Raw genomic sequence first — 15,273 nt, 5'->3', positions numbered from 1 at the left:
TAATAACGATGAAGTATATGATACATTTTGCTGTCTGAGTAAAGGACAGAGTTGTCAGTCATTGAGGGTACTTGAAATTTCATTCATCATAAGCAAATTCAGTCTTTTTGCCACAGGCTCTTAGACAGAGAATGACATTTGTGACCAAAATACATTCTGTCAAGCTTACAGTTATATTCCCTTATTTTTCTCAGACCCATCATTTTTTTTTTTAGTAAAATAAAATATCTGACAGAATGCACTGAGCTAACACAATTAAAATCTTCTAAACTTGAGAAGTACAGAGACAAAATAACACTAGGAAGGAAAGAAGGAAGACAGTTTTTTTTAAACACGGAGTAAACCATCTTTCAACGCATACGATCTTCGGCTGGTACGCACACAACATTCACGCATGTACACTGTGACCTTTCAGTGCAGCTGCCTGCGAAGGCTGCACACACCGACGGGACGGCCGGGAGTTGAAACACGACGCCTCTAAGAGCGATTTAAACGTATAAACCCACCGTAAATGGGTTTATCACCTCTTCAGGAGTCATTTTCGTCGCTCCCGTTTACCTCGACCGATTGTTGTGGATGGATTATATTATTTTCGTCTCACCAAGAAGCCTTTCGACGCCCAGTCAGCAGCGGCAGCCATAGCTCCGTCATTGACGCTGGAGGTTAGTGGGCTCGTCATCCGCCGACTGCCATTTCACCAGCTAGCTTAGCCAACGGCAAGCTAACCGGCTTGGCTAGCGCTGCGTGCAAGCTAGTGGTGAACTTACTAGCATGATGCTAATGTGATTCTACCGGTAGCGTTACGTTTTACACATTTCTACCGTGGCAGCGTTGATTTTCCCCCCCCAATTGTTAAGAGATATTTACATTGGTAGCAGTTAACATTAGCTAACGTTTGAGGAAAATTACCAAAATGTTGTGGACGTTCCCCTCAGTTGAGCATTAGTAGTTAAGTGACGTCTATTCAACAGTGGACGTATTCAGGACGGTCTGTGAGTGTTTTCATAACTTCTAATATTGATTTAGAGAATCTGTTGACTTAATCTTAATGACAGTTGAGCAGATGACCGGATTGTTATGTGATATCTGTCAGAAAAGCAGCGAGTGTACGGCTGTATCGTGGTTGTGTTGTTACATAACACTGAGCCAACATGCTGTCCCGTTGCGCTCATGCTAATGTTAGCTCTATCGCATTAAGTCATTCATAAGTGGGCAACTTTCAAAACATGACGCCTGTCATCTGTCTATTTAGAAGGAGATCGTGTTTGTGTGTTTGATTGGACGGATGTTGTTCATATTCTGCTTTTTGTATAGTCCAGTCAGCCTGTTGCTGCACTGTGGGAGTGAACTGCAATCGGATACCTGCATGTTCTCACTCTCTCTCTCTGTGTCCATGTCTGTCCCAACAGAATACAGTAATCTGCCCCTGCAATGGCCGTCTTCAGTCACCAGGTGCTCTTCGCAGTCACACGATCGAGGTAAGTAGGCAGCACATGGCTTCACAAGTATAACAAGAGCTCTCGCGATGCAAAGCTGTCCGTATCCCTCAAAAGCACAACCAGTTCCCCTCACGAAGCTCCGAGGTGGTAATTACATGCCCTTGAGTGCAGTCTGGGCTGTGCTGAAGGAGAGGCAAAATTACAGTGTGTCTGTTTGCATAATGTCTGCTGCAGTAAAGCCTGCTCAATGTATCCCATGACTTCAATCACCCACCAGAGGTAAACATACTATAGACTCGTGATGCAAGATCAGAAACTGGGCTACAAGAGTCAAACACAGTGTCATTACCAGGAAGCTCAGTTTGCACAAGATGGGCCTGGTTTGCCCTCACTTTTTCCACCCTAAACTTTCAAGTATAGTTGTCAGATTGTGGGACAATTTTAACTCAGTCTACATAAGGGTTGGGCAACATGGCGATGTATACCAATTTGTGAACTGTCAGATAATTTACTATACCATCAAAACAAGATGATTATGTTTTTGATATTTCTGGATTTATCCGGCCAACATTGCCTTCGATTTTTCGTCAGGTATTTTTCCTTCAATTAGCCATGGACAGCCTTTCCTATATGGTTACAGTTGAGTTTACAGAAAATGTACTATCCACATACATAACTATAATGCTACATACATTTAACAGCCAGAAGGAGACTCGATTTTTGGGGCCACTACTGATATTATGGACTACAAAATTCTGACATCTGTATTTTGACTTATATACACATATTTTTGCAATGGCCCCTCAAAAGTACTTCTCAAGCACGGGTGACAATGGTGTACAGTATATAATACTAGATACGAATCAACAATTAACTTTACTGTCTATAGTGAGTAGTATCTTTTTCTGCATTATTATCTCTAGAAAAGAAAATAAAGAAAAATATTGGTGCATATGATATATGTGATGGACCAATATCGACCGATAATAATAGTCAAGCAATATATCTGTAGGGCGCTAATAAAATGTATATTTGTTGTGATAGAAGATATCTATATTTCAAGAAATGCTGCAAGTTGTCAGAAAAGGCAGGGAAGAAGAAGACTGCAAGCTACTAGATATGGATGTAAACAATGCAGGATTGAAATTTTTGAATGTATGCATTAGTCTTTGAAATCTGTCGTATCCCTGTAAGTGCTGCAAGCATCTGCAGCTAGGTTCATGACACAGAGGTAGAAAACTGCTGTTTCAGACAGAGAGAAAGAAAAGACTTGTTTTCATAAACACTAGTTTTTATTTTATTGTCTTTACCTGCCTCATAGTTTTAACCGCTGGCTGTGGAGTATAGTTCTGTTTTACTGACTTGTGAACACTTTACTGATGCTCACACTGAACACAGGTGGTACTTTGTCTACTCAGCTAGTTGATCATTACAATGACATAGGAGGAACATTTGGTAGCTTATCTTAAAGCTGCCTATAAGGCAGACAGTGAGAAGCCTGTTTGATAGACGGCAATAGCGTTTCCTCTATGTGATTGGTTGATGAGTATACGGTGGCTAAGAAGGGCCAAATACAGACTTGTATTAACAATGCATTTAGATCTTTCACTTTTAGTTGATTAGTTGACAGAAAATAAATCGGTAACAATTTTGATATTAGATTAATACCTTGTCATTTATCAAGAAAAATATTAAAGATGTACTCAAAATGTGCTCAGAGGTTTCACGAATGTAAGGATTTGCTGTTTCTCTGTATTTTATATGTAAGGTTTGGGATCTGTTGATCAGACAAAACAAACAGTTTTAAGTCTTCAGCCTGTGTTTGGAAATTTGCAATTAGCATGTTTCACATTTTATACACTAAATTAATCAGGAAAAAACTCCCACACACTGTTCAATTAAGTTTAATGACAACGTTTTGTCACTCAGACCTTCAACAGGTTATCTCATCTTATCACAAGATAACCTGATGAAGGTCTGAGTTTTTCCTGATTATGTCAGCCCCTGGTCTTCTCCTATGCACATGTCAATCCACAGGTGTGCAGAAGCTGTACTCTGTCAATACACTAAATTATTAAAATGAAAAAATAACGGTTAACCGATAAAGAAATAAGTGTTACTTGCTGCCTTTTATTGTGGTAACTTTTACATAGTTACCTGATAAACACAACTATACCAACAAGTGTGCAACCAAGGCGCAAAATTAACTTTTTTTTCACTGCACTGGCCAAATGGCTTGAGAATGCTCAATGCTTATATTTTTGATTGATAGAATAATCATACAGTTAAAAAAAATGTCATAAATGATGAGAAATGCTATCAGGGCTTACACTTACAATGTTTTCCATTATCAATTAATATGTAGATCATTTCTTTTCTTTTAAATAAATCAATAACTTGCTCAATAAAACGAGTGAGAAAATAGAAAAATTTAATTTCGAACAGATAAAAAGTCGAGCATCCTGACATCGGAGAAAAATCCAGTGGACTTAACTTTACGATAACGTGAAACATGAGAAGCTAAAACTAGAAACTATTTGGCACTTTGCCTTCGTATTTCTATTAACTGATTAATGATCAAAATTGTACTTGTGCGCTGTTGATCATCTAATCAATTCATCGAATACACATTTGAGTACTTTCATATTCTTTCCTCACTTTTCTAACATTCCCCTGCTCGGTATTATATACAAACTAACCACTTTTTCTCGTCTCTGTCAACAGGGGATCGTATTTGTTATCCAAGAGGCACAACTGCTCCTCTCTGTCTTCCAAAGCCTATCTCCACATAGACCCTCCTCGTCGCGTCTCGTCCTCACTCACACTCAGGCACTCCCGCTATGGCTACTCTCACTGTTACCAAGGCCACGGCCTCAGCCGTGGCCACAACTCCGCCCTGCTCGCTCGCTCTCTACACGGCTCAGGTGTTTGGCTCCAAGACATAAAGCAGGAGGACACTAAGGCCTCAGCAACTGCTACCCAGGATGCTTCTACAGGAGCAAAAACAGACTCCCAACCACCACCAGCTCCTACTCCGACGTCGACCTCCACCACCACAGCGGCTGCAGCCCCTCCGGTGCAAGAGAGGGCGGTCTTGAAAAAACCTCTGCATCAAAGGATTGTGGATGAGTTGAAGCATTACTACAATGGCTTCCGGTTACTCGGCATCGACATCAACATTGCGGGCAGGATGGTGTGGAGGCTGCTGCATGGACAACTGCTCTCACGCAGGGAGAGGAGAAGGGTAAGAGAAGCTAAATGTGCATTATATGGGTAGTATGATTCAGTCTGTCTAATGTTACAGGGTTTGTTTATCTTAAAACTGTAAAACCCTGCATTGTCGGGCACAGGGATCGAGATACTTTACATGGCCAGGTCATATGTACTCGGAAGACACCTGAAACAAAGTTGCAGTGTTCAAACACAGGTCAGACAAGAACATAACTTCTTCCATGTAAGTTTTTTTTCCATAACCATCTAACCAGAGAACTCATCAGAAAGGAAGGATATCTTACGATAAAGTTGACCTTTTTTAAATCATCATATACTGAGCATAAATTGACTTTATCCTCAATCTCATATAATTTCTCCTCAGTGTAAACATTTAAACCTGTTTGTTATAGTTATGTACCTGAGAGTAACTACACACACAGAGTCATTGCCATTCCCCAGAGCCATGCTGCAAACATAAAAAAAGGTTTTGCACTGTTATTTGGAGAAAAATGTATATGTCTCATTGTGTTTGAGAGAATAGTGAACATCTGAAATGATGATGAAAATAGCAGCAAACATAGTAGTGCTTTTTACATTTTGTTTATCTGTCAAATACAAATCTGATCTAGTAAAGGCTCCCTCACTATAACTAGTAAAAGTACAAAACATTTTTAGGGATTACCTTGATTATATATCAGCCTATCGTTGGGAAATTGATCTGCATCTCCAACACAGTAGATGACAGTATGCACCTTTCAAAGTTGGTTTGCAATCTGCCCATAGACACAGAAGGAAGAAAAGTGTAGCACATTGTTGTCATCAACCTGCTGCACTTGTAGACTAGAGAACCAGTTTCAGAGGAAGACAACATGACTGCTATTTGCAATACATGAAAAACAGGTTATTATTGGTAAAGGCTAACACTAGATATTAAGTATCGTGCATCCAGCATCCAACTAGAAGAAATCATCAAAGATTAGATCAGTCTGACCTGAATCTCTTAACAGTGTCTTCCATTAAACCTACTAGTTTCTATTGCTTATGTACTTGAACATAACTGTGCACATAGAGCTCTTTGACTTTTGATTCAGTTCAGCTTCACATTAGGCTCCATACTGTAGTTTTTCATGAGCTGTGTTTAGGTTTTTACCGAATAACTATCTTTCCCAAACTTGTGTCTCAAATGAATTTGAAATGTTTGTTCTTTTTTGCCCCAGTCCTCTGCATTGATCTTATATTGCCCTCGGGTCACAGCAGCATGTCTGTCTGGTTCCTTTACAGTCGTCTTGTTTGTTCTCTGTCATTACAAAAGACTCGGCTTTGGAAGTAGTCGTCCTGCTTCCTCTCCTCTGTCACTCTTTCTCTGGGTCGTTATCAGTACTTCATTGAGTAATATTTTATGGCTTTACGGTGTGTTTGACAGCTTCACACCCTCACATGTCAATAAGGAATGTGTACGGCGTGTTCCCGAAGTTGTAACAAATGTGAGCGTTAGCAGGTATGCAGTTGTGTGGTACAGTGATTAGACTAACCTGTGAGGGATGAACAGTTTTAAGTGTGTGCATCTGCAGACCAGTTTTATGTCAGAAGGAGCTGAGAAGGCCAGTGTCATTGTTCACTGACCTGCAGAGAACGAAGACAGAGTTAGAACTCCTTATAATCCTGAAATAGATTAATCTATCTGTTAATCTGTGACATTAATCCTGCTGTTAAACACATTTAGTTCTGGTGTCAGTCTGTATGGTCTGCTGTGTTTTTGTTAAGAACTGTTGTAAGATCATTTTTTACACTAATACACAGACTATTGATTGTTGCACAGTGCACTACTGTGTGTAGTATTTTGCCGACACATTAGGATTTGTTGATTTTCTTAATCTTATGTGATGTAAACTAACTGTATTTATGTTTTGGACTGATGGCTCTGATAACAGAACAGATGTAAAGATGCCACCTATTGCGGTTGGAAACTTTATTTTACCATTTTAAACAAAACATTCAATCAAGAAAAAACAGTCGCCAGATCAATCAGCAATGAAGGCAAATGTTAGTTGCAGCCCCAGTCAATATTACTTTGTTTTGCTCCAATCGGAGCTCTTGAGTATTGATTGTTCATGAAATACATGCAACGGTGACACATAATTAGGATTAAAAAATGTGTAACTATGGTAGATTACTAATACATTTGGTAAAAATGGGGATTATTATTAGGATTAGGATTTTTTTCCTTGTCTTTATTTGAATATTTGATATCGCAGTAATCCAAAAGTTAAGTATAGTAATCAAGTTACATAACTTGAATATTTTGCTACTTGAATTAGTTTACTGAATACATGATTACTGTATTTTGATTATCAAAATTTTATATGTAGAGCGAGAGTCTTCCTCAAACATCTTTGCTACTTCTTCAATGTCTTGTTACTCTTTGGTCCAGTCAGTCCAGCTGTATCTTATATTTATTCATTTATTTTATTTCAAGATGACCAGCATCTCTTCAGCTGATGTGTCATTTATTGGGAGTGCTGGCTATACTCAATGTTGAACTGTTCCAGTGTCAGTAATATTTGAAATTGTCAATAATTTTACTTGTTTAGCCTGCTAAGTGTGAATTCAGTCAGTTATGAAACATCAATCACATGATGTGGTCAGCTGAACTAGTCTTGTTAATACTAATGAAATTGGCTGTACTGAGAGGTTATCGTTTATGTTATGAGGTCTTCCTTAAGAATATCTATGCAACTTTCAGATAAGCTTTCTGTCGCCTAGAGAAGACACATTGAAAAAGAACATACTGTTACTGCATGTCTCCCTGACTGATGGTGCACACGCCACCCTCAGTGACCCAAGCTGTGCACATGCCATGGTAAAACTATATTTGGGCTATTTTAGAAGATGACTGGCAGAGCTTCAGTGCACGTGGATTGGATCTTACATGCACACACGCCTCCACTGACATTGATACTGGCCAGTGTTACCGTCCACATTTTGTTACATTGGTGTTGTTTTTCTTTGTGGTTACAGCTGATGAGAACCTGCGCTGACCTCTTCCGTCTGGTGCCCTTCATGGTCTTCATCATCGTTCCTTTCATGGAGTTCCTTCTTCCCGTCTTCCTCAAACTTTTCCCTGAGATGTTGCCCTCCACCTTTGAGACAGAGTCCAAAAAGGCATGTGTTCATGTACACACAGACACACACGCCCTGCCGCCTGCATGACCTCATGACGGGGTTCATATGATTATATAACTATTCAGATATGGCAGTGGCTGCTGTACTAAGTACCTCAGGCTTTGTAGGCAGCTGACTTTATCTAATCTAGGCACTTTACTTTGGAAGCTATATCAACATGGTCTCCAAACATGCAAAAAGCTTCATGAAATATTAAACCAGTGATATGGCATTCCTTTTTATTAACTTCTAACTTTTATTCCCTTGAAAATGAAAAGCAGCAGGTTTCTGTGCTTGGTCCAATTGGTCTGTCAACTTTGATATGTCCTGGTTGTATTAGAGCACAGCTGAGTGATTCACAGATATGTTCTCATGCTGCTGGACAGCACAGAGGTGACCAGTCTCTAAAAATGTGACTGGACATAAGAAGGGGGGTGGGGGGTAGATTACAGTACAGTGTGTAAAACAGGGTGGGAGATACCAGAGAGAAATGTAAAATATGAAATTATAGGAAAATATAAGTGGCATTTAAGGTGTAAAAGCCGTAATAATCCAGACAGTTTCTTTTGCTTCATGTTTATTCTTAGTTGTCTCCCCTTTAAATTCTGAAAATCTCTGAAAAGCCCTCATATTATCTCATGAAAAATATTACTGTTTTTAGTTCGAGACATGTAAAAGTAAGCAGCAGAACATAGTGCTCTTGACGGAACTATAATATTATGTTGCTGGAAAACAATAATTAACTGCAACTGTCTCAAAGTGTATGTAAAGTCCACAGGTCTTTACTAACTAACCTTTTTTTTTAAACTAACTAACCCTCTCTCTCCTTCATGCAGGAGGAGAAGCAGAAGAAAGGTCTGGCGGCTAAGCTGGAACTGGCCAAGTTTCTCCAAGAGACCATCGCTGAAATGGCTCGAAGGAACAAAGCAAAAGCTCAGACAGAAGATGAGACACAGCGCTTCTCCACATATGTTCAGAAGGTAAAGTATAGCCTAACATCAAACAATAGCAGCCCAGACGCACGTTTTTTACAGCAAAGTCCATGATTTTTAATGTTGCTCTGTTTCTTCTGTACTTTGCTTTTACTAAGGGTTGGCTGTTGCCAGTTGAGTGTTTAAAGTTAAGACATTTAAGTGGGAATCTGAGATGAGCTGGGTCTTCCATAATTTAGAAAAAAAACGGCAAAGCATCTCTTAATTTGTCAAACCTGAAATGCTGTAGTTTTGAATGTAGTATTAATAAAAAAGTAGGTAAAATAGATGATTTTAAACAGATTTGATTATTCCAAATAAGGTGTACAAGATGTATACTTGGTCTGGTTTGGAATAGGATATTTTCTCAGCCTGGTTTCTCTGTGTCCTTATCAGGTTCGGGGCACAGGTGAGCAGCCCACAACGAAGGACATCGTCCGGTTCTCGAAGCTGTTTGAGGACGAGCTGACGCTGGAGCACCTGGAGCGCCCCCAGCTCGTGGCTCTGTGTAAACTGTTGGAGCTGCAGCCCATCGGCACAAACAACTTGCTGCGTTTTCAACTGATGTTGCAACTCAGAACCATCAAGTCAGATGATGAGGTGAGATAGAGGACAGAGAGAGACTGTCTGCAGGAAGTTATAGTCACAAGTCATTCCAGGATTTTGGCTTGTTTTAGCCCATTTTTTTTTTTTACTGCCGATAGCAATTCGTGCTATGTTGCTAGATCAACAACTTGCAGATAGTTGAAACTGGCGTCAGTTATCCATTATAGGGAAACAAAGGTTATTCTGTTTTCTTTCTTGCTGCCTTATTGCAGCAAGGAAACATTGTCATTAGTCCATGCTGTCAGCTGCCTGAACACATTAAAATGATTGACAGGAAATGAAGGTGACTAAAAGTTTCAATCTGCAAATTGAATTTTATATTGTAGTGAAATGACCTGAAATCAGTGTTTCTCCTGATGATGCACAATCAAAAAATTTGAGAAATGGTTTGTAAATGTACATTATTACCTATAAAGAAAATTAGCAGGTAAAACTACTGGAATGGGCTTTTATAGATATTTTAACTTCACTGTCGATCGAGCTAATTCAATTGTTGAGTCCGTGTATCTTTCTCATGCATGTGCAGCAGTTTTTTGACTTCCCCCTCTCTATTTCTTCACAGATGATTGCAGCAGAGGGTGTGGCAGCAATGAGTGTGTCAGAACTACAGGCAGCGTGTCGTAGTCGAGGTATGAGGTCTCTTGGTCTCACCACTGACCAGCTACGGCAGCAGCTGCAGCAGGTGAGCAACTCAATGTTAATTTGTGGCTTTTATTTTGTTGAAAGAAACAAAATCCTGGTTTCACAAAATGTTGATTCCCCACATTAACATAACCAGAGGCTGAAATGAATTGCAATGAAAGATGAACCTTTACACTTGTTGTTAAACAAGGTTCCCCATATAATAAATGTTCCTCTCCATCTAGTGGCTGGACCTGCACCTGAAGGAGAACGTTCCTCCGTCGCTGCTGCTGCTCTCCAGAGCCATGTACCTGACTGACCTCAAACCAAAACCCCCCGTCATCCCCCCTGTTCCCAAACTCGAGGTTCGACCTTTACAGACTACTTAAAGTCTTACACACTGCACCAATTCTTATTGACTTGAATGTACAGATTAGAGAAAGTTGAACCCAGCTAAACATTCCAGTTGGTATACAGGTCACTGAAGTTTGGTCGTTCAGTGTTTGCTCTCCTTATGGGAAACAAGCTGTTTCATAATATTGATGATGTAGCTAGCTCTGCCAATTAACAAGTGACCAAAACCTGAATATATTTTTTTTTACATCATATATGACTGAGAAAAGTGGCAAATTTAAACATGTGAAAAGCTGGGACAAGCTGATGCTTGGCATTTTGCTTGGGAAAGTACTGAAACGATTAATTAATTATCAATATAAATGCTGACAAATAGAGCCACTGAACGAGAAATACAGCAGGTAGTCTTTTGTAGGATGTGGTCTTCTTATCAGGTGTTTTGTTGTTATTTTTGCAGAAAGCTACTCCTCCTCCTCCAGCGGATAATACAGGAGCAAACACGACCTCAGTCAATACCGACATGTTGACGGACCCTGCCCTCATCATCAAAGACAGACCGGTCAGTGCACTGAGAAAACACAGCCACAAAGCACACACAGCAGCATGAGATAAGATGAACTGTATCGATGAATTAGATTGAAGGGTGGGTAGTATAGATTTCTCCCAAAACATTAGCTGTACTTGTTGTACTGGAGGAGCTGCACAACAGTTACTTTGATCATGGTCAGTTCCTGGGATATTTTCAAGTACTTTAACAGCCACACTAGCAACATGTAGAATTATGATGCATGAAAGTACACTGTATTTATAAGGTGCCTCAGGTTTGTTTGCAGATTTATTTTTTCCTAGTCCAGTATTGGAGCAATTGCATGGAATGAAACAATGTTTATCTTTAGACATATACCAGAGTAACAAAGCAAATAGTCATTGTCTCCAAATTTAGTGATTTTACGACAGTACTGAAATGTTAAGTACCGATCTTTATTTATGGATAGAGACAATCCTATGACTTCTCATAATATACAGCAATACAACATCAAGAGAAATACACTTGGGAAGATTGATAATGCTACATATGTTCAAGAGTGCTACAGCCATCAGCTGATAAACTCAGCTTAGCAAAAAGATTAGAAATGTGGAAATCGATAGCCTGGCTGTCTCCAACAGTAACAAAATCCACCTGCTAGTACCTCTTAAAGCTCACAATTAACACCTTTCTATCTCATTTGTTTAATCCATATCGATTATTTTGCTTTGGAATTTGTACTCATTAAGCACCATTTAGCTGTTTCTTCCTGTTTCCAGTCTTTGTGTTAAGCTCAGCTAACCAGCTGCTGGCTGTAGCTTCATATTGGTATCAGTCTGTTCCTCTAACTCTCAGCAAGAAAGCAAACAAGTGTGATTCCTAAAATGTCACAATTGTTTCTTTAAGCTATTTAAACTGCACATACCCATCAGATTGTCTAAAAAAGGCCTTGTCACAAAGCTGAGAAAAGACCTTTGGAGATGGCAGGCAGTTTAATAAATGTATAAATGATAGCAAAGAATACACCTATTTAACATGTAACATTTATTGAGGGCCAGTCGTACAGAAAATCATAAAATCCTGCAGGACCTCTCATCTTATATGTGTTTATATCTGTGTGTTGTAGGTGGAGGAGATGCGAGACAAGGCTCCTGTGGTGTCCGACAAACCTCTGACTCCTGCAGAAGTCCTTCAGGTGAGCACTCACTGTTCCTTGTTCCTGTGCAATCCACAGAAACCAGTATGGGATTTAATGGTACATGGGGTTTTGTAATCCAGTTAGTACTTCCTGACTTTGATCTTTACCACATGACATGCTAATCTCTCACAGCGGGACTCGGCTGCTATTCTGGAAAACCAGTTATTCTGCTCATGGAGAAAACTTGAGTACTGTAGACAAAGTACAGAAACTGGTTGTCAATGATTAGTTAAAATGTATAGAAATAATGATTACAGTTTGACAATAATCCTCACAAATACAGAAAGCCACTGGCAAAGTTGTTGCTGAACATCTCAAGTTAATCTGTGTGAGGTTTAAAAATAGCTGATAAATATAGACCTATCAGTGTCATGCATGCTTCCAAGTGTTTTTTTTTTAACCAACAAGTCATTTAAAGAAGTACTACATGACATCTAAACTCTTAAAGCCCCTGCGTGTCATTTTCTTAATGTGATCGTAGCATCTCCCAAATAATGCTGATAGCACATGTTTTAGGTTTTAGAAAAGTGCCATTTCGGCTGGGAGCTCTAAAATAAAGACAACACGGTACAAAAAAATTAAATTAGTTTCATGTCACCTGCAATGAATCCTTCACAAGGAACATTTTCAATGTTAAAACATAGATACTGAAGTTAAACTAAGCTCTGTGACACCTTTCACAGGCTAAAGCAGCAACAGAGGTCTCCCAGAAGAGCAAGATGAGTGCCAACGGTGTGTAAAGAGGAGCAGGAGCCCATGGACTGAAGAAGGGGATGGACTCACACAGCCCTGTGTCCTCGGGGGAGGAAAGGTCTGCTGTGTCTTCTGCTTCATGTCAGCAGCTGCTTCTTCGTACCCTCGACCCTCTGCTTTCACATTGTTACACTCCGTTCTCTGTAACTCTCTGTCAGAGCTGGACAAACCCGCCTGAAATTTCACTGGACTGGTAGACAGCTGGTGGTGTGATTTCTTTGACCTCATGTCCTGGAAATGAAGCCCAAACCGCCCATCCTGGTCAACTGTCTGTTTGACGGCGTCTCCTTACAGTCTAGCCGGTCTCCTCCTTCTCCTCCTGTAAATTTGTAAATATCCTGTATATTTCTGTCTCTGTTAGCAGTTTTATTTTGTTTTATTTGGATACCCTTTTGCTCATGTTCAGGATATGAGAGAAGTCATCAATTCTTCAGCGATAGTTCGCTGAACTTTTTGGTTCAGTAGTTGTCCCACCTTTATCTTTGTTTAATAAGCAGGACCGTGCTGATGTGCTGAATCAGACACCAAAAGACGCCACATTCTGAACCTGCGTTTCAATAAAGTGCAAAGGTTCAGTCAAAAATGTCATAGTCTATTGTCATCAGCTGGCGTTACAGTCGATCTGGACTGGCCTTGCTTCTGAACAGGGTGGACATAGCGTAGCTGCTTGCTGCTGTAATTAGCAAACAAAGACTGGTATATTATTGAGAGAGAGGTCACTCCTTAAACCCAGTTGTGACTGTGGTAAAGTGTAGCCTGTCTCCACTGGTAAGCCACTGAATGGACAATCTGTATAAAAAAATGCAGATTTTATTTGCATATACAGTGTATGTATTGTGTTTAACACTATGATGCTACAATGTCTTTAAACTGAAAAGAGAAAATACTTGATTTTTTTCCATAAAGATATATTATTAACATGTGGGAAGAAGCTTAAATTCTGAAGCCACAAATGAGATTAATGTTATTTTTTGGCATTGTGGCACAAAAAAATGTAAATGTATAGCATTATGACAGATTCCCCTAACGCCAATAAGCGCTCATAAATATAGACCCTAAAAGCTGTTAATGGAAGGTTTACCGCATAAATGTGTACCGTATAAATTCAGTTTTGTGCATATTTAACAATGTTTAAGATTTTGTAACCCTCCCAAGGCCCTCTTATACATTTGGCTTTCTTGGAGTAACATTCATTCATTTCAGATGAGTGAATGTTTGTCTCCTCAGCATTTTTCGTCATTGACATCTATCATAGAAGTGGACTCCATAAATAAAATGATACTTTTTAAGCAAACAGATTGCTAATGAAGGGTTATATTATTGGTTTTTACATATGTGCCTAAGGTTAAATGGCGATTGTGTTTGCATTTTTCATCAGAGAACAGATTTTCTATATTGTACCATTGTCCGTTTGTATTTTGGTTTGATCATTCACCTCGGTGTGTTTAAAGCGCCCAGTTGCACCTTTTCTCTTAGTGGAATGTCTCCTTTTCCCCTCCCCATTTGATCTGTGTATCAATCCAAATCCAAATAAATCCTTGTCCTTTAATCACAAGTGTTGATGCTGATGAAGAAGCACCTTTTCAATCAGCTCTGCACTCGTGGTGCAAAAGGGAATGAAGGAAAATTTTAAAAGAATCACAAAGGTTGGTTTGTGCCCTGCTGCCATATTTAAAAAAAAAACTAAAAAACATCTAAGATTCTGAGATGGCATTTTGAGTAGATGTTAACTGATTGAGGCAACATTTATAGCAATTGGTGCTTGTTAACAAAACCTGTCACTGAGCTGTTGAGAAAAATGTGTCATGTTGATGTTGAGCTGATCTGATGGAAGGTTTTCTGACACATTTGATGCCTGGTGATGTCTATTACATGATTAAAGGATTGACCAGCAATTAAATAATGGGAATCACTCGACTGGCTTGATGTTTCTGCTGTGCCTCTGAGACTCAAAGATGTTGTACATTCCCCCCCCCAGTTGTCGGACAGGATGCATTCATCTGCGTCCACAGATATGACATCTTGTTCTGAGTAAAATTCCTTGTGTCACCTCTTGGAAAAGTGTTTTCATGTCATTCATCAGCATCATTGTGTGTGTGTATGTCTGGAAGTTATTACTACCTACTGCTATCACTGATGGTTTGGTACATCACCTCCATCATGATGCGTCCTCTCTTCAGATTCTTTCAGTTCAAAATTGCACTGCTGTCCAGTTACTCCCTCACCCTGCCCAAATGTATGCATCTCTTTTATCATGGCAAATGAGTGTTGGGATGATGGAAAAAAAGCATTCACATGATTAAAAATCATGAAACCCTTTACAGTCATGTCTGATCTCTTTGTTGACAATACCTGTGAAATCCTTTTTATTTAGTTCTGTGAAGGCCACCATTGTCTTGTATATTTAACCACTATTTTAAGTGCATGTAT

General features: G+C 39.5%; 1 protein-coding gene across 1 annotated transcript; it reads left to right on the top strand.

Annotated features, from left to right (window-relative positions):
* Positions 1-415: 415 nt before the first annotated feature.
* Positions 416-15,164, top strand: letm2 (leucine zipper-EF-hand containing transmembrane protein 2). Its single transcript, XM_084359722.1, has 11 exons — positions 416-662; positions 1,410-1,478; positions 4,164-4,683; positions 7,671-7,814; positions 8,651-8,794; positions 9,182-9,385; positions 9,954-10,073; positions 10,258-10,377; positions 10,824-10,925; positions 12,019-12,087; positions 12,774-15,164. The coding sequence occupies exons 2-11, from the start codon at positions 1,432-1,434 to the stop codon at positions 12,828-12,830; spliced, it is 1,527 nt and encodes a 508-aa protein (XP_084215848.1). The 5' UTR covers positions 416-662; positions 1,410-1,431; the 3' UTR covers positions 12,831-15,164.
* Positions 15,165-15,273: the final 109 nt, after the last annotated feature.

The sequence above is a fragment of the Pagrus pagrus genome (genome assembly GCF_965226575.1).
Source record: "Pagrus pagrus genome assembly, chromosome: 8".
Lineage (NCBI taxonomy): Eukaryota > Metazoa > Chordata > Actinopteri > Spariformes > Sparidae > Pagrus > Pagrus pagrus.
This window is presented reverse-complemented; position numbering and strand designations above follow the sequence as displayed.